This window comes from Ovis canadensis, chromosome 6 (genome assembly GCF_042477335.2).
Source record: "Ovis canadensis isolate MfBH-ARS-UI-01 breed Bighorn chromosome 6, ARS-UI_OviCan_v2, whole genome shotgun sequence".
Taxonomy (NCBI): Eukaryota; Metazoa; Chordata; class Mammalia; order Artiodactyla; family Bovidae; genus Ovis; species Ovis canadensis.
The window spans coordinates 87,855,648-87,876,657 of NC_091250.1; the positions used below are offsets into that span (position 1 = coordinate 87,855,648).

The following is a 21,010-nucleotide window of genomic DNA, read 5'->3' on the forward strand; positions in this document are numbered from 1 at the left end:
AACTATGGCACAATTGCATTCATCTCACGTGCTCCAAGCCAGGCTTCAGCAGTACGTGAACCATAAACTTCAGATGTTCAAGCTGGTTTTAGAAAAGGCAGCGGAACCAGAGATCAAATTGCCAACATCCACTGGATCATCAAAAAAGTAAGAGAGTTCCAGAAAAACATCTATTTCTGCTTTATTGACTATGCCAAAGCCTTTGACTGTGTGGATCACAATAAACTGGAAATTCTTCAAGAGATGGGAATACCAGACCACCTGACCTGCCTCTGAGAAATCTGTATGCTGGTCAAGAAACAACAATTAGAACTGGACATGGAACAACAGACTGGATCCAAATAGGAAAAGGAGTATGTCAAGGCTGTATATTGTCTCTGTGCTTATTTAACTGATATGCAGAGTACATCATGAGAAATGCTGTGCTGGATGAAGCACAAGCTGGAATCAAGATTGCTGGGAGGAATATCAATAACCTCATAGAGATGACATCACCCTTATGGCAGAAGTGTAGAAGAACGAAGAGCCTCTTGATGAAAGTGAAAGAGGAGAGTGAAAAAGTTGGCTTAAAGCTCAACATTCAGAAAACGAAGATCATGGCATCTGGTCCCATCACTTCATGGCAAATAGATGCAGAAACAGTGGCAGACTATTTTGGGGGGCTCCAAAATCACTGCAGATGGTGACTGCAGCCACAAAATTAAAAGATGCTTACTCCTTGGAAGGAAAGTTATGACCAACCTAGACAGCATATTAAAAAACAGAGACATTAGTTTGCCAACAAAGGTCCCTCTAGTCAAGGGTATGGTTTTTCCGGTGGTCATGTATGGATGTGAGAGTTGGACCCTAAAGAAAGCTGAGCACCGAAGAATTGATGCTTTTGAACTGTGGTGTTGGAGACTCTTGAGAGTCCCTTGGACTGCAAGGAGATCCAACCAGTCCATCCTAAAGGAGATCAGTCCTGGTCGTTCATTGGAAGGACTGATGTTGAAGCTGAAACTCCAATACTTTGGCCACGTGATGCAAAGAGCTAACTCATTTGAAAAGACCCTGATGCTGGGAAAGATTGAAGGCATGAGGAGAAGTGGTCAACAGAGGATGAGATGGCTGGATGGCATCACCGACTCAATGGACATGAGTTTGGGTAAACTCTGGGAGTTGATGATGGACCTGGAGGCCTGGCATGCTACAGTCCATGGGATCCCAAAGAGCCGGACACGACTGAGCAACTGAACTGAACTGAGAGTTACAAACCTCTGTTCTTCAGGAAAAGGGAAGAATAACTCTGAGAGTGACTGGGAGACCAGCAGGGCTGCTCAAAAGCTTGTGGGGCTGTTGCATTACCACAGGCCCAGAGGGCATAGGCCCAGGGGACTGGACTGTTTCCTCCTTGACTCCATAAGGCAGCACCACTGCCCCTGTGGCCAAGAGGTGTGGCTGCCCTCGCAGGCCCAAAGGACAGAGCATCAGGACAGAGATCATTAATTTTAGACCCTTGAAATCTAATGAAATTTGCCCTGCTTGAGTGCAGACTTACTCTGGACCTACTTACTCCTTCGATTCCTTCTGTTTTCTCCCTTTGAGAATAAGACTATTTTATTTCTTCTCCACCATTGTATTTTAAAGGGAGGTAGTTTGTTTTCTAGCGTCACAGATCATGGAGGGAGAGGAATTTTGCCCCATGATGGACCATTCCCAGAATCTTATTGTTCTGATTTATGTCAGATGTTGGACTTAAGAGTTGATGCTAGAAATGTTGGGATAGAATGAATGTATTTTACACATGGGAAGGACTTGTGAATTTGGAGGAGCCAGAGAGTTGCTAGAGTTCTGTGCCCTCTAAATATATTAAAATCCTAACCACCAGTACCTGTGAATGTGGCCTTTTTGGAAATAGGGCCTTTGCAGGTGTAGTCAATTCGAGATGAGGCCATACTGGACTAGGTCAGGCCATAACCCAATGACTGGTGTCCTTATGAGACGAGAGAAGTCTGGACACAGAGTACACGAGGGAGAGTGCCAATTGAAGATGAAGGCAGAGATCGGAGTAGTGTGTCTGCAAGGCAAGGAACACCGAGGATTGCCAGCAGTCATAGGAGTTTGGAGAGAGGCTTGGGACAGATTGTTCCTCAGAACCTCCAGAAGAAGCCAATTCTGCCAACGTCTGAATTTCAGACTTGTACCCTCCAGAATTGTGTGGGAATAAATTTGTGTTGTTTTAAGCCGTTCAGTAATTTGCAGCAGTTTGTTACATCAGTCCTAGGAATCTAATACACTATTTCTGTGTTTTTCTGTTATGAGTATGTAACTAAAGGAATGTTTCTCAACCTCCTAATTCTCAGAAGTTATTCTTTAGCTCTTCTGTTCTTTGTCATTGTTATGTCTTATGTGGTATATGAAATTGTCATATGTATATTTGGGGAAATTTTGACTACTTCATTAATATTTGGAAAATCCAAATATTTTTCTGCAACTGTTGAAATGTATTAAATCTTCACATCACTGCATTAGACTTTTAATGTTGATGATTTCAGTAAATCCTGTGTAATTAATTTTCAAATGTGTAATTCTTCCTAAACTCTAGAAGTAGAGCTTTATATTTATTTTTATTTATTACTCATTTATTGTAATAATTACTAATTTATTCCATTTTAAAAAGGATCATTCTAGGAAAAAGGGTCTTACAAGTATTTCAAATTTTGCTCATTATTTCAGTTATTAAACTCATAAAATTGTATACTATTATTAGTTTAAATTTAATTATGACTTTAGGTATATAATTTTAAAGCAAACTCCATTTTTGAGTTAAATTCAAAATTTAACTCAAGGCAATTGACAAGTGGTAAGTATATATGTTATTGATCTGTTCAGTTCAGTCACTCAGTCGTGTCCGACTCTTTGCGACCCCATGGACTGCAGCACGCCAGGCCTCCCTGTCCATCACCAACTCCCAGAGCCTACTCAAAACTCATGTCCATTGAGTCAGTGATGCATTCCAACCATCTCATCCTCTGTCGTCCCCTTTTCCTCCTTCCTTCAATCTTTCCCAGCATCAGGGGCTTTTCAAATGAGTCGTTTTTTTTGCATCAGGTAGCCAAAGTTATGAAGTTTCAGCTTCAGCATCAGTCTTTCCAATGAATATTCAGGATTGATCTCCTTTAGGATGGACTGGTTGGATCCCCTTGCAGTCCAAGGGACTCACAGGAGTCTCCTCCAACACCACAGTTCAAAAGTATGAATTCTTTGGGGCTCAGCTTTCTTTAGAGTCCAACTCTCACATCCATACATGACTCCTGGAAAAAGCATAGCTTTGACTAGACGGACCTTTGTTGGCAAAGTAATGTCTCTGCTTTTGAATATGCTGTCTAGATTGGTCATAACTTTTCTTCCAAGGAGCAAGCATCTTTTAATTTCATGGCTGCAGTCACCATCTGCAGTGAATTTGGAGCCCAAAAAATAAAGTCTGTCACAGTTTCCATTGTTTCCCCATCTATTTGCCATGAAGTGATGGGACCAGATGCCATGATTTTAGTTTTCTGAATGTTAAGTTTTAAGCCATCTTTTCCACTCTTCCTCTTTTACTTTCATCATTGTTTTAACAAAGAGAATTTATAGAGGAAAAATTTCACTTAAGAGATCCCTATGTTCACAATCCTAAAACAATAATTTTCATCTTTGCATCTTCTTCATATATATGAGATAGTTACCATGATTAATAATTATGCATGATTTATTTTTTAAGCTTTATATAGGCTATCTTTAAATAGCAGAGAACTTCTTGAGTGTATCTTAAAATTGCAAAATTTTTTTAAATTGCAAAAATTGACTATTATAGTTTTATAAAGTGACATTGTAGCTATACAGATTCAAACCTTTAAAATTATTGAGTTACTTTAATTTTGTACTTACTTCTTTTTCTATTTTCAGCACATGAATGCACATCATGCTTACGAATCTCAGATCTCATCAATGGCAAAAGCTATTTCTAGATTAGAAGAAGAGCTGAGACACCAAGAAGATGAGAAAGCAGCAGTGCTAAATGATTTGTCATCTCTTAGGGAACTTTGCATTAAGCTTGATTCAGGCAAAGATATTATGACCCAACAGTTGAATTCCAAAAATCTTGAATTTGAGAGGGTGAGAACTTAAAAAGATTGTCTTGTAGTATACTATTTTATTTAGCCCTACTCTAATTGTTTTACTTTACCATTCACTACCCAATATATTTGTTCCCCTTTAGAGCAGTGACTTCTGACTATAGGATTTTGACAACTAGATTTGACTATTAGATTCATTGCCAAGATTTCTTTGGCAAATATAATAATGAAGTTAGGTGCTATTTTGAAGCAGATGGGTACTTAGAACATGAGTCTTCTAATTATAGAACAGGAACATATCCCACTGTATTTTCTCTGTTTAAGACTTATGTGAAGAATTGAGCAGCTTATTCCTCCCTAAGTGGAATATTTTTCCTGGTAAAAATTTTACTCTGATTTGAAAGTTGAGTAAGCTGGAACTTTGCATTCCTAAACTGAAGCACATTACTTTAAACAACCCAATGAGTATTCTTAAACATGAGTGTTTCTAGTTTTCACTCATTTAGTAGTAACTTTATTTTCAGAGACAGAGAAGCTTCAAAACTGTTTTGGCTGTGTAATGAGAATATATATATTTAATAAACCAGAAGGGCCTCCTGGCTGATAAAGCGGTCACGTTTTAGAGTTTTATGTTAATTACTCTTTCTTGACAAAACAATGCAAAAGAAAATTATATGAGGGTTGGAATGAGTCTTATGGTCAAAATAAATCCTAACTAAAAATAACAAAGATTATTGTGAAAATAAAATGTTGTTATTATACTTAAAAAAGTATTTTAGAATCTTTAGTCAGTACACAGAATAAAGCAACTGGTGTTTGTATAGCTCTCCAGATAATATTTCAGAATAAGTCTAAAATTGTACTGAAGTAATCTTACTTTGTTCTTGTAGGTTACAATGGAATTAGAAAATATAAAATCAGAGTCAGAGCTGTTAAAAAAACAACTGTTGAGTGAGAGACATACAATTAAAAACCTTGAATCATTGTTGGCTACAAATAGAGATAAAGAATTTCATTCCCATTTAACTTCCCATGAGAAGGATACAGAAATTCAGCTACTTAAAGAGAAGTTGACCCTTTCCGAAAGCAAACTGTAAGTGTCATAATTCAACTTATGTGAGGGAAATAGTCTGTCACAAATAATTTTTCAATGTGAATAGTTTTTTGTAGACTTGTAACATAAAGAAAATGATAGAAAAATACTGGAGGAACAAAAAAAAATTTTTTTTTTTTTTCAATTTTTGAGGAGAGGAGGATGGGAGTTGGAACAGTGGTAACGAACCAAAATATTTTGCTTATGTAGCAGCTCCTGTTGGAAATCCAGAAGAGACATCATGTTTGGAGATGTAATTTGTGTATGTTCAGTACAGAAATGGTACCCATGAAAGTGAATGAGTAACCTTTCAAAAAATGTCTACAGTTGAGGAACAAAGAGGAAAATCAGAGACAGGGAGAACATTTCAGAATGGGGAGAGTTGGCTGTTTCATGCTATGAATTAGGGAAATAACTTTGAAAAGCATGAAATTTGACCCTCATAAATATATGGATTACTTTTTAGGAGATTGATGATGGTGCCTTTTTAGGATGGAGAAGTTGGGACATATTTTTGGAAGAGGGAGTGAAACCCAGAATAGACAGTATAAGTAGAGTAATTAATTTTATTTATTTATTTTTGGCTGTGCTGAGTCTTCAATACTTCCGTGGAGGCTTTCTCTTAATTGTGGCCAGCAGGGGCTGCAGCTAATTGCAGTGGCTGGGCTTACTGCAGTGTTTCTCTTGCAGAGCGCAGGCTCTAGGCGTGCGGGCTTCATTAGCTGTAGCATGTGGGCTCTGGAGCGTCGGCTCAGTAGTTGTGCCACACAGGCTTAGTTGCTCCGTGACATGTGGGATCTTCCTGGGCCAGGGACTGAACCCATGTCTCCTGCATTAGCAGACAGGTTCGTAGCCACTGCACCACCAAAGAAGTCCCAATAATTAACTTTTAAAAGGAGTGAGAAATAATACTCTTCCTGAGGTAGGAGTCAAGAAAGAGCCAATAAAAATACTCTACATTTCAGTGTTACAATTCATGTCTTCTCAGATTTGCGTCTCCAGCATTGCTGGAGTGCGTAGCACATACTCGAAGCTCAGTAAATGTTTGTTAAATAAGTGAGATGAATGAAAAAGAAAACTCTGTGATGGAAATCCAGACGATTATGAAATTATTGTTGAAAAGTCTTCTTTTATCCTTATATGTCACCTCCATTTGTTTTATTAATAACAAAAACAAAATTCCATAGTACTTGACTCTATAAAACAGAGTATATGTTACTTACTTGATTTTTTTTAATTTGTTTTTAAGAAATAGTCAAAGCCGGGAAAACACCATGCTCCGGGCCAAAATGGCACAATTACAAACAGATCTTGATGTTCTGAAAAGGCAGATTTCAACTGAAAGATATGAACGGTAAGAAAATATTTTTAACATTGGACAGTGTTTTTATTTATTACCTATATTCTACTCCAAAAAGGCTTTTATATGGCTTATAAATAGCAAACTCTTCTTGGCATTAATATGAAAGATAAATTCCTTTGGTAATTTTTTCTAAAATGGCAATACATGTTGCATAAGATATTATCCCCATAATAAAATAGCAGAGTAGCAAGTATTGTATAAATAAATATTTGCTATAGCATTCCTCAGGGCAAAATCAGGACATTATTTCAAAGGATTTAGTTAGGGAATCAACAAAGTAGTAAGGATTCTACAAGAGGCAAAACTTTATGATCCAACAGGAAATTCCAAATACAAATTATTATATAAGTGATGATCATAGGGCAGTTAAAAAATACATATCATATGCTATGTATGTATCCTATTAACTGTCTAGTATTGTGCCTATATTATCATTAGAAGCTAATGTCACACAAATAGTAAATAGCAGAGCCAAGACTAAAATCTGTCTAACTGTAAACCCTGTGTTCTTAATCTTTACAATATATTCCTTCAGTTCAGTTCAGTTCAGTCGCTCAGTTGTATCCGACTCTTCGAGACCCCATGAATCACATCACAGCAGGCCTCCCTGTCCATCACCAACTCCCGGAGTTCACTCAGACTCATGTCCATTGAGTCAGTAATGCCATCCAGCCATCTCATCCTCTGTTGTCCCCTTCTCCTCCTGCCCCCAATCCCTCCCAGCATCAGAGTCTTTTTAATGAGTCAACACTTCGCATGAGGTGGCCAAAGTACTGGAGTTTCAGCTTCAGCATCATTCCTTCCAAAGAACATCCAGGGCTTATCTCCTTCAGAATGGACTGGTTGCAGGCTAGTAATTTTCACACTCACTTATATGTCAGTTCATTAGCTTTATTATGTTGAAAAATTTAATCTCCAAGTGTTACAAATAGAAATGAGACCTGGTTTAACAGTTAAAATCCAAATCTAATTTGCGAATCAATTTGTCAAGTTAACTTTTCTTCCATTATTCTTTCCTACCATATTAATACCATAGACATCAACATATCTAAGATTTCATTCTTAAGTACTGGTCAGATTGCTTATTTAGATCAACTTTTTGGGTTCTCTAATGTTACTCTTACCCATCTACATCAAAAACTTTTAAATAATATGTAATTTAGATGATAGATGAAATTTGCTAGGAAATGAATATTTATGATTTCAAAGAGAGATGAAGCCTGAGATTGCATCTTTGTCATGAAAGCAGTGTTAATTTCTTGTACTTTAAAAGATCCAGTTTCTGAGCATGCTAAACTGAATGTGTATGATGATTTTCATTTATTAATGACAGTTGAAATTCTCTTCAATTCAAGGGTCCTAAACCAAGCTCTTTATTTCCTTGGGTTAGAGACTCCCCCTTAATTCCTCTCCTTTTTCTTGCCCACGGTTCCCAAAGAAACGTCTACCCATGTAGCTGTGTCTTTCCTTCTCTTTACCATCCAGCTAAACCATGGGTTCTTAAAGAGAAAATATCATTGCCACAGGGGACAATATGGGTTCTTGGGGGAAGAGGGAATGGCAAAAAAACCTTAGGTGTTAACCGTGATTTGTGGCTCCGAAGGACCACAGTACATTAACAGTGTATCTGTGTATTAAAATTTGATGGAGGGTAGGACATCTAAGGAGACATCTAAAAATAAATTTTAGGGGATTATAAGGAAAAAAAGTTTGAGTTCAGTTCAGTTCAGTCACTCAGTTGTGTCCGACTCTTTGCAACTCCATGAACTGCAGCACACCAGACCACCCTATCACCAACTCCTGGAGTTTACTCAGAGTCACGTCCATCGAGTCAGCGATGCCATCCAGCCATCTCGTCCTCTGTCGTCCCCTTCTTCTCCTGCCCCCCAATCCCTCCCAGCATCACAGTCTTTTCCAATGAGTCAGCTCTTTGCATGAGGTGGCCCAAGTACTGGAGTTTCAGCTTTAGCATCATTCCTTCCAAAGAAATCCCAGGGCTCATCTCCTTCAGAATGGATTGGTTGGATCTCCTTGCAGTCCAAGGGACTCTCAAGAGTCTCCTCCAACACCACAGTTCAAACGCATCAATTCTTCGGCGCTCAGCTTTCTTCACAGTCCAACTCTCTCATCCATACATGACCACTGGAAAAACCATACCCTTGACTAGACGGGCCTTTGTTGGCAAAGTAATGTCTCTGCTTTTCAATATGCTGTCTAGATTGGTCATAACTTTTCTTCCAAGGAGTAAGCGTCTTTTAATTTCATGGCTGCAGTTACCATCTGCAGTGATTTTGGAGCCCCAAAAAATAAAGTCTGACACTGTTAACACTGTTTCCCCATCTATTTCCCATGAAGTGATGGGACCAGATGCCATGATCTTTGTTTTCTGAATGTTGAGCTTTAAGCCAACTTTTTCACTCTCCACTTTCACTTTCATCGAGAGACTTTTTAATTCCTCTTCACGTAGAAATCCTAGATATTGAAAAGTTCAAGTCAGAAAGTCTAGTCCAGGCACTCTGAACAACCCACAGTAGAGTTGGCAACATAGTCACTATGCTTTGTGGGACAGACCCAGACATGGGGAAGGAAAGCATAAAAGAAAACAGATGATTTTACTTCTAACACTTGGGCATTTTGACACAGGAAGAAGGAAGGGAGCTAGATTTATGTGCAAGAAGTGGGAGAACTAGGAGCAGAGAGGGGAGCCATTCAGCTTTGAAAAATCTATATTCAGAGGAGCTTTGAACAGTCTCTTAAAGTACATCTTCCTTTAATTGAAATCTTTTATCCACAACTTAAAAATTATATAAAGACACGATTTAAATTTAGTAGAAATACTAATTAAATGAAAAGAAATTATATAACCAGTAACAATAACAGAGCCTTTTATTTGTATACCACTTTTTGGTGTAATCTCTTATTTTGTCTTTCCTGACAGAGAACGAGCAATTCAAGAGATGCGTCGGCATGGTCTTCGCACGCCACCCCTTAGTTCTACTATGAGGTCTCCTTTACATTCTCCTGAACATATAAACTGATTATCAGAAAGGTATCTATATAGCACGAAGTACAAGCAAACTAATAATAATCTCTGGTTAAAAAAATTGCAAGAGTTGTTTTCTGAGTCAGTGGGGAAAAGTAGTCTCGACTAGAAAGGTAGTTGAGAACTTTTGGAAGTAATGGAATGTGCTGTATTGTGGTGGTGATGGTTACATGAGTGTATATCAGTGTAAAATCTCATTGAACTGAACATTTATAATCCATGTGTCTTATTGTATGTAAATTATACTTTAATTTAAAAATTAAAGGACAATATGAAATCTCACAGTATAATATTTCATAGAGTCCCAGACTCAAGGTACAAATAACAGATAGTGAAAGTATAGACAAAGACAGAAAATATTATTTAATATTGAAAGCTAAGACAGATTTTTTAAAATTATACATACAGAAATACATACAGAAAAGTGCTATATCATAGTATATACAGCTGAGTGAATTTTTACAGATTGAACACACCTATGCAACCTGCACTCAGAACAAGAAACAAAGCATAACCTCTCTTTCGGGCTTCCTTCTGGTCATACTTGGCTGAGACAGTAAACAATCTGTGCCTGCAGTACAGGAGACCTGGGTTTGATCCCTGGGTTGGGAAGATCCCCTGGAGAAGGGGATGGCTGCCCACTCCACTCCAGTATTTGGGCCTGGAGAATTTCATGGACTCTCCATGGGGTCACAAAGAGTCAGACATGACTGAGCAACTTGCACTTCACTTCTGGTTGTAATCCCTGCTCTGAAAGTATCTGTTTTGGTTATTCAGAGCATAAATGCCTTTTCTGTGTTCCTGGACATTTTATAAATGAGATATATTTCTGACTTTTCTTCCTCAACAATACCTTTGTGAGATTCATTTATACTGCTGTGTACTTGTAGATGGTTCAGTCTTGTTGTATTATATTCCATTGTGTGAACTTAACCACAGTCCATTTACTCGTTCTGTTTTTGATGAGCATTTGATCATTTCCAGTTTGGGCTATTATAGACAAACATGATAAGCATTCTAGACCTTATAGATACCGTACATTTCTTTGGGGTATACTCTTAGGCATGGAATTGTTAGGTCACACTGGGCACACAAATGTTCAGGCTTGAGTAGTTTTGGCAAGTCAGTTTTCCTAAGTGATTGCAAAGAGCTGGAGTATATTTGAAGAAGAGTAAAAGTGATGTGCTCATATATTGGACATGGGAATGAATGGGTCAGACCCAGAGTTTGAAAGGTAGGTGAAAGGTAGGTAGTCAAGTCTTATCTTGAAGAAGTAGTAAAGTCAATCCTCAGTCCTTTTAAAAATTATATTTTTTGGCCTCTTTCAGTAGAAATAGATAGAAAATAATTGTTTCCTTAGTGACTCAGGATCCTCATAAGAACATTAGTTATGTTCTGTTCTTTAATATACTGATGTCCCATGTCTATTGATATTTGTAAGGCCTTCGTTTAAATGATTTCAGATTGCTGTGCTTTTCCATTTATTTATTTGATTAAAGCATGTGTTTTCTTCTTTCATTTTGAGGACCACTTCCCAGTGCTGGCTGCAATCACTGTGTCCTTAAAACTTCTAAGCTGCTGCATTAATTTGAATGTGATTAGATGGAGCTTCAGCTTTTCATTATAAAGCCTCTTGGCAGTTGTGTCACAAACATTTTTTTGTGCTTGAATCACAGCTGCATTTTAGATCAAGGGTTGGTAAACTAGGGCCTAGGGGCCAAATCCACCGCACTGCCTGTTCTTGTAAATTAAGCTTCATTGGACCATAGCCACACCCAATTGTTTGCATATTGTCTAAGATTGCTATTCTGCAGTGGCAGAATTGAGTAGTTGTGAGAGAGACCCTGGGGCCCAGAGATCTGAAATATTTACTGACTTGCCTTTCACATCATGTAGCCTCTGGAAAACTTATCTGTACATTCATGAGATTATAAGAGTGAAAAAGCAAGTAATTCCCTAGTTTTAAGAAAAGAGGCTTGACTCCAGGGATCTCCACACTATACTTAGAACTACTGATCTAGAACATAGTGGATACCAGCAATCTCTAAACCTGGGATGAATTAGAAAACTTTTTTTTTAACTTATGATAAAATATAAATAACATGAACTTTGCCTTCTTAACTATTTTGTAAAGTGTGCAACTCAGTGGCATTAAATTCACAATGTTGTACAATCATCAGCACTATTTACAAAAATTTTTTATCACCCCAAATAGAAACTCTTTATTGATTAAGCAGTAACTCTCCAGTCTCATCTTCACTTCCCCTGCCCCTGATAACTTCTAATCTACTTTCTATCTCTAAAAATTAGCCTATTCCAGATTTTCATCTAAGTGAATTTATACACTATTTATCTTTTGCATCGGTCTTATTTCATTCAGGGTAATGTCTTCAGGGTTCATCTGTGTTGTAGAGTGTATCAGAACTTCATTCCTTTCATTCCTAAATAATACTCATTTGTGTTTATTCTGCATTTTGTTTTTCCATTCATCAGTTGATGGACACATAGGTTGTTTTTACCTCTTAGCTATTTTGAATAATGCTACTGTGAGCATTTGTGTACAAGAGTCTGTTTTAGTCTGTTTTCATATCTTTGGGAGTACCTGGATTTGCTGGGTCATAAGGTAGCTCTATGTTTAACTTTTTGAATACCTGCCAGACTTTTTCCATTTTCTGTTCTAGTAGATGTAGTTCAGAAAACATCTGCGACCATTAACAAATTCCCAAAGCATCCTAGTGATGTTGTTAATTACTAACACATTTCCATTCATATTTTCTAATGTTGTCACCAGAGCTAATTTTAAGGGGTTTCCCCATGAATACACATAAATGAATAGAAATATTCATATTAAGCCATATTTATAATTTCTTTAATAAATTATATAATCCAGTTTTGCTTTTGCTGTTTTGATTATGTCTAAAAAGAAATGCTCACTGAGAAAACATAATATATAAAAGTATAAAGAAGAAAACCAAAATCACTTTCTTTTTACCTTTTTTTATTGAAGTAAATGTACATAAGATCAAATTTATCATTTTGACCATTTTTAAGTATATATTTCTCTGGCAGTTAGTTAGTACATTGACACTCTTGTACAAAAATCAACTCCACCATCAATCTCCAGAACTTTTTTTTATCTTTCCCAAGTGAAACTGTACTCATTAAATGACTCCTCAGTCTTCCCTTCCCCCAGCCTCTGGCAACTGCTGTTACAATTTCTGTCTCTGAGTTTGACTACTGTTTGTACCTTATGTCAGCAGAATCATGCTGTATGTTTCTTTTTGTGACTGACTTATTTCACTTACTATATAATGTTTTCAAATTTAATCCAAGTTGGGAGTATGTTTTAGAATTCCCTTCCTTTGAGGCTGAATAGTATTCCACTCTCTATATATAACTTTGTTTACCCGCTCATCACTTGGGTTGTTCCTGCCTTCTGGCTGTTGTGAAAATGCTGCTGTGAACCCAGATGTACATGTTTAATACTATAACTCAGAGAAAATAAGCAATTAGCGTTTTGGTATATACTTCTTTCTTATGTTTGATTTGTAATAAACATGCACACATGCATAGTCATACGTATATAATTCTTATAGGAATTATCATCAAAATAAGTTTTTATCAGTTTTTTTGTTTTGTTCTGGGGGGAAATTCTAAGATACTTGTAAAAATATTTGATTCTCCCTAAAACATGCTATTTTAAGACTCAGACAACATAATCTACAATACTTGTTTGTAATTTTAAGCCTAGACATCATATTAGCTCTTGTTTTGAGTGAGTTTTCTCAATTAACATTCTCTATTACCCCATTCTTTTCACTGCATATTATTCTTTTAGTACTCATGCTTTGACATGCTTTTGTAATTTAAGAAGAATATCTTTTAAAATAGAGAACAATACTTCTTAACTTTTAAATATAACTTGATTGTGGGCAAGTTTTTATTAGAGACTGTAATTTTAGTTAAAACATTACTGAATTTGTTTTTCCTGAATGTACTAATTTTATTATTTTTTTCTTTAACCCATCTTTCCTCTCCCCCCTTTTTCAGAATGTTGGCTTTCCGTGAGTTGGAAAGGACAAACAGTAATGAAATATTTGAATTACTTGTTCCTGAAAATCATGAACATTGACACAGATTCTACCTCTGTCAACTTTTATTTAAATCAGTGAATATTTTTGTAAAAAATTTGGTTTAAAAGAGCTGTACTATGTATAAATTTTTATACGTATGACAGAACAGAATATATATTCATAGTGCTAACTGATGTTATATCTGTATTTTTATTATTCCTAACTTAAATTACTCCTCAGAGTGTATTTATACTGTGAATTAATTTATTGTTCACATTATGTTTTAATAGTCTTTTTCTTAGTGAGCCATAATATGTGTATGTAAATATTCTTACAGTGCTTGTTTTTAAAGTGTATTTGGTTTCTGTGTCTGTGTTTATAACCCATATTTTTAATGCATTCACAAAGGATGATCAACTTTGATGCTAGGCTGTCATGTTTAACTCTTTTCTTCTAAATGTGAAATCAATTATTTGCCAATTTGCTGTCTGCCATTGAGGGGATTATATTCAGGTCTATTATAATAGCAGAGGTCTTGATAAAATAATGGTTATCATATATAATTTGTTATTACCAACTATAACTATGATGGCAAAAATACATTCATATATTACATACAATATTATACTATTTTGGCTATCACATGAACTCTTCATATAACACAAATGCTATCAAAATTAAACTAAAAGCTGTATTTAGAATTTTCTATAACAGTAGAACAGAAATTTGGGATATTTTTCAGTAAATAAAATTCCTCACTGTACTAATCTAAAACTTTGAGTGCAAAAGGATATGGGGTAAATACAGTAAAACATTTTGTTAAGATTCCAATATACACTCAATAGTACTCAGTTTTCTGCTTCTAAATCTGTGTGTTGTAATTTATCAGTCTTCCAGAATAGTATGTAAACACTGACCTATTGTGGCATATTAAATAGAAAGCAGCTTTTTACAATCAATTTCTAAGTTGTAACTTTATATATATATATATATAGATATTAACATAAGAACATAAGTAAAAAGATTGTCATACAAAAACGAATCGTGTTTGAACCGTACACATTTGAAGAAAATCCTATTCTTAATAGATTTCATTATGATTTAAAAAGAACTTAAAAAACTAACATAAAATGGAAGACCAATTATTTATGATACATTTTATTTCTTCCTCTGGTTTAATAAAGTGAAGTTTGTAAATGTTTGTGTGTACCTAGGGGTGAGAAGTGCTCTTTTTCTGAAATTAATATTCTCTATATGTTTGGATTATGCCCTTTGCAATAATTCAGTATGTATTGGAGAGTGATGTGGCTTTTCCACCATCTGTGTAATTTTATGTATTCTATCTCCTGTGTGTGAATTCATGTATTATACCAAACTACCATAGAAATGGGACTACTTACAATGTCATAAGAAAAATCTTTTAATAAATATATGTAAATAATATTTAAATATTTGTCCCCTGTTTCCCCCAAAACAATAGCAAGACATATTTTGTTGAATATTTTATTTTTAATGTTTTCTATAATTAAAAATGTATAGCTTGCCATAATTGTTATTTTCATAACCATGATATTACAGTTTTTTAAGTAGTTTTATCTTAAAATACTGAATGTATTTTGTAGATGTTTTTAATTTGTTTTAAAAAATTTTAAATTATGGAGCTTGACATAGATTTTCCAATAAACTTTCCAGTCAATTTATTTTCTCTTTCTTACAAATAATTTTTTATAATGATAGCAATATTCCTAATTCTAAAGTTAAGTACAATTTATTTATTCAAATCAAATTTTATCATGTTGGGATTTGGAGAAATTTCTGAACTCAGATTGCAGGCCCTTTTTTTTAGCTGACTTACATTAATTTCCACTTAGTTCAAAATATAAGAAATGAAGTCAAAGTTTCTGTTTGAAATCCATCTACAAAATGGTTGAACAGGCTTTGTGTGTGTGTGTACAGTTTTCTCTCGTAAATACTGTTTGTTGACTACATTAATTATCATTGAATTTGCCACCTGCTACCTCACCTTATTACAACTTATCAGACATCTGATCTCATACCCCTCTGTTTTTTCATCTTAGAAAATTTTAGTTCGTGGCTTACAGTCTTAACTCCATTACTTCTACCCTCAGTCTTTATGTCAGTATCTTCTTGGAACAGTGGTTATTAACCAGGCTTGCATATTGGAGTTACCTGAAGTTTTCTAATAAAAAACTAATTCCTGAATCCTGCATCAGCCCAAGTAAATCAGAATCTCTGTAACTGAGGTGTTGAGCTCTTTTTTTAAGCTTTAGTTTCTCTAGATGACTCTTATATGGGGCCCGGATTTTAAAATGCCAATTGAGAAACTGACCCACCATATTGACTTCATGACTTATTAATGGGACTCAACCTATAGTTTGAAAACACAGCTCTAGATCTTGTCATTCATTACCTCCAAAACTCTTGTTAACTATTAGCATCGTACTTCCTCCTCTTTCTAGGTAACTCTGTTTATTATGTCTATCCTGACAACTCGTTGACTCTTAACAGGATCTTGTGACAGTTGATTCTGTCAGCTATCCCCCATCTACAAGTCCATCCCTCACTTTCCTCTTTGTATAGCATAGACATTATTTTCCTTGCATATTCTCTCAATTCCCTTGTCCCTGTGAACTGAAAACTCAAATCTTGTGCATATGAAATTACTTTAACTACTCTGCAACTGTACCTAAGTTGCTGAAAATGCCTGGAGAAAAAAACAATAACGCTGACTCTTTTCACTTGAAATATGGCCCTGAAAATCAAGGCCCACAACACCCTGTAAGAATAGTTAAAACATTTTCCTGATCAATTCACACTTTTCCCCCAACAAGTATTTCAGACCTTCTATCCTCCTTCCATCTCACTCTCAGCTTGTTTCTTTTTTCACTGTGTCCATATAACTCCCTTCTCTTGTGTTATATCCATGAACCACCTCAATCCTCTCGCTATTCCGTCTAGTTGTGACCAGTGTTCATTCCTTCTACTACTCGAAAGACTCCTGCAATTAAGCCCTCTCATTCCCAGTCATTTTTGCTCTATTGCCTTGTCCCCACTTGTATACATACCTCTCATTTTTAATCTCTCATTTTAAATCCCTTGCAAACCCTACCATTCCATTTTTTGTACTCTGCAGCAAAAATTCCTTGAAAAGAGTCTTCTGTTATAATTTCATCCCACTTTTCCTTCTTGAACTATTCTAATCACTTTATTCCCATTGCTCCAGTTAAACCGTTCTTGTCAAGGTGCCAACAATCCCCATATTTTCTTTATTTCACTATGACCTTTTTCATACCTAATATTTCCATTAGTGCTTTTTTGTTATGTTTTGATATCTGATACTACTACTATTTTTCTTTGAGGAAGGATTGGGCATAAATAAAGCTTTAAAATAGTGCACTTGAAGATAAGATTGAGGATTCTTCCAGAAGGTATCAGAAAAAGATCAACAATGTAAAAAGACCATTATGGAGGGTATGTACAGGAGTGCCAACATACAGGTAATAATGAGCCTTAGAAATGAAAAGTAGTAGAAAGAAATGTAGAAAACAAATTATTTTACATTATTTTGAACCCCTGAGAAATAATGGAGATAAATGTCCCTAAATTAGGAAAACAGTTTGAGGTCTTCAAAGAGCTCAGAGAAAGCCAAGCAGAGAAGGGAAACACACATTTAGATACAATACTGAAGACAAAATAATTTTGAAAGTTTCAAGAGAAAAACACAAGTCACCTAAAAAGGATTAAGATCAGATTTACATCTGTTATGGACAGAACATATCCCCTGGAATTCTTGTGTGGAAACCCTGTTCCTTAATGTGATGATAGTAGGGGAGGGGGGCCTTTGGGAGGTAATTAGGTCATGAGGATAGGGCCTTCATGAATGGGATTAGTGCCCTTGTAAAAGGAATTCCTCAAAGCTCTCTTGCCTCTATGCCACATGAGGACACAACATGTCAGTCAGTCGTCTGTAACCAAAAAAGCTCTCACCAGAACCTAACCATGCTGGCACCCTTATCTTGGACTTCTGCCTCCAGAACTGTGAGAAATTTCTATTGTTTACCAATGATAAGTTATTGGTAAATTATTTTAGCAATTCAAACAGACTGAGATAACATCAAACTTCTCAATAACTACCCTGGAAACAAGCAACATAGTATTTTTAGAATATATAAAGAAATGAATTGTGAACCTATTATTTTACAGCTAACTGCTACCATTCAAATCTGAAGGTGTGATAAAGATGTTCTTAGTCATATAAAGTCTCAGAAGGTTTGTCAAGTGAAGATCAACATTGAAAAACTTTTGGAGGAAGTAATGAATTAGAGAAGTATGTGTGGAATATGCTGCGAGAGATGTGAGAATTAAAGATAATCAAATAACTTGGTAAAGTCTTACTTTACTAATAAAAGGAAGAGAGACAAAGAAAAGAAAATATATAAAAATTAAGGCTAAAAATTTTAGAATGTATAACACCAATCTTCTGGATGGGAGACAAAAGAAGAAAAGAACATGAGAAGAGGGAAAATACTTGTTAGGAGAAAATGCAAATCTCAGTATTTCAGAAATCAGCAAGAAAGGATAACACAAATACATTTCTTAAGAGGAACTATCCAAAAAAACAGAAATATAGACCAATGGAACAAGATAGAAAGCCCAGAAATAAACACGTGCACCTATGGATATCTTATTTTTTACAAAGAAGTCAGGAATATACGATGGGGAAAGACAGCCTCTTCAACAAATGATGCTGGGAAAACGGGACAGCTACATGGAAAAGAATGAAATTAGAACGCTTCCTAATACCATACACAAAGATAAACTCAAAATGGATTAAAGACCTAAATGTAAGACCAGAAACTATAAAACCCTTAGAGGAAAACATAGGCAGAATACTCAATGACATAAAGCAAGATCCTCTATGACCCACCTCCTAGAGTAATGGAAATAAAAAGTAAACAAGTGGGACCTGATAAAAGCTTTTTCACAGCAAAGGAAACTGTATGCAAGGTGAAAAGACAATCCTCAGAATGGGAGAAAATAATAGCAAATGAAACAACTGACAAAGGATTAATTTCCAAAATATACAAGCAGCTCATGCAACTCAATGCCAGAAAAACAACCCAATCAAAAAGTGGGAAAAAGACTTAAACAGACGTTTCTCCAAAGAAGACATACAGATGGCTAACAAACACATGAAAAGATACTCAACATTGCTCATTATTAGAGAAACACAAAACCACAATGAGATATCACCTTACACTGGTCAGAATGGCCATCAGCAAAAAGCCTACAAACAATAAATTCTGAAGAGGGTGTGGAGAAAAGAGAATGCTCTTGCACTGTTGGTGGGAATGTAAATTGATACAGCCACTATGGAAGACAGTATGGTGAGTCCTTAAAAAACTAGGAATAAAATCACCATATGAGCCAGCAATCCCACTCCTAGGCATATACCCTGAGGAAATAAAAAATGAAAAAAGCACATGTATCCCATTGTTCATTGCAGCAGTGTTTACAATAGCTAGAACATGGAAGCAATCTAGATGTCCATCGACAGATGAATGGATAAAGAAGTTGTGGTACATATACACAGTGGAATATTACTCAGCCATAGAAAGGAACACATTTGAGTCAGTTCTGATGAGGTGGATGAACCTAGAACCTATTATACAGTGAAGTGAATCAGAAAGAAAGATAAATATCATATTCTAATGCATATATTCAAAATCCAGAAACAGGTACTGAAGAAATTATTTTCAGGACAACAATGGAGAAACAGACGTAGAGAATAGACTTATGGACCTGGGGAGAGGGGAGGAGAGGGTAAGATGTATGGAAAGAGTAACATGGAAACTTACATCACCATATGTAAAATAGATAGCCAATGGGAATTTGCTGTATGGCTCAGGAAACTCAAACAGGGCCTCTGTATCAATCTAAAGGAGTGGGATGGGGCAGGAGATGAGAGGGAGGTTCAACAGGGAGGGAATATATGTACACCTATGGCTGACTCATGCTGAGGTTTGACAGAAAACAACAAAATTCTGTAAAGCAATTATCCTTCAATAAATAAATTTTAAAAAGCAACTGTCAACATGATTTATACACACTTATATAGAACTTTATTTTTACCACTTTCTTAAGAGTTTTACATGTATTAAATCATTTAATTCCCACAACCACCATATACTTTTTATTCTCATTTATTCTTTTATTCTCTCTATAATTTAAGTATCCATGGGCAAGTCTTGCCTGTGCTAAAACAATTTAGACTGATAATCATGTAATAAACCACTAAAAAATGTGGGACACAGCTAAAGTATGAGTAATTAGAGGAAAACCTGTTATTTTAATTATGTTAATCAGGAAATAAAACTGTTCACAAATAAGCAAGCATTTAACTCAAGGAAACATTAAATGCTGAAATTTGGTGCAAGAATATAGAACTCAATGAGAACAACATGTGTTAAAGATATTGATGGATAGTCAAATACTATGTAAAGGTCGGGATTTTATTTTAGCTTAGTTGCAAGTGAATGTGTGTGTGTGTGTGTCGCTCAGTCATGTCCAACTCTTTGTGGCCCAATGGACTGTAGCCCGCCAGACTCCTCTGTTCATGGTGTTTCCAGGCAGGAATACTGGAGTGGGTAGCCATTCCCTTCTCTATGGGATCTTCCCAACCCAGGGAACAAACCCAGGTCTCCTGCATTGCAGGCAGATTCTTTACCATCTGAGCCATCAGGGAAGCCTCAGTTGCAAGCTAATAAGTTAACCTATTAGTGTTTCCTAGACACAGAAATTGCCAAAGAATGCTCAAACTACTGCACAATTGCACTCATCTCACATGCTAGCAAAGTAATGCTCAAAATTCTCCAAGCCAGGATTCAGTGATACGTGAACTGTGAACTTTCAGGTGTTCAAGCTGGTTTTAGAAAAGGCAGAGGAACCAGAGATCAAATTACCAACATCTGCTGGATCATCGAAAAAGCAAGAGTCCAGAAAAACATCTATTTCTGCTTTATTGACTATACCAAAGCGTTTGACTGTGTGGATTACAATAAACTGTAGAAAATTCTGAAAGAGATGGGAATACCAGACCACCTGACCTACCTCTGAGAAATCTTTATGCTGGTCAAGAAACAACAGTTAGAACTGGACATGGAATAACAGACTGGTTCCAAATAGGAAAAGGAGTATGTCAAGGCTGTATGTTGTCACCATGCTTATTTAACTGATATGCAGAATACATCATGAGAAATGCTGGGCTGGATGGAGCACAAGCTGGAATCAAGATTGCCGGGAAATATATCAATAACCTCA

The 21,010-nt window shown here is 35.9% G+C and overlaps 1 protein-coding gene across 1 annotated transcript in view; it reads left to right on the forward strand.

Moving 5' to 3' along the window:
• The window catches only part of CEP135 (centrosomal protein 135), a 74,048-nt gene extending 59,170 nt beyond the window's left edge, over positions 1-14,878 (forward strand). The window contains exons 22-26 of the mRNA XM_069593108.1: positions 3,928-4,137; positions 4,988-5,190; positions 6,440-6,544; positions 9,492-9,602; positions 13,647-14,878. Of these exons, the coding sequence (XP_069449209.1) occupies positions 3,928-4,137; positions 4,988-5,190; positions 6,440-6,544; positions 9,492-9,591 (618 nt within the window). The 3' untranslated portion in view covers positions 9,592-9,602; positions 13,647-14,878. The remainder of the gene's footprint in view (positions 1-3,927; positions 4,138-4,987; positions 5,191-6,439; positions 6,545-9,491; positions 9,603-13,646) is intronic.
• Positions 14,879-21,010: the final 6,132 nt, after the last annotated feature.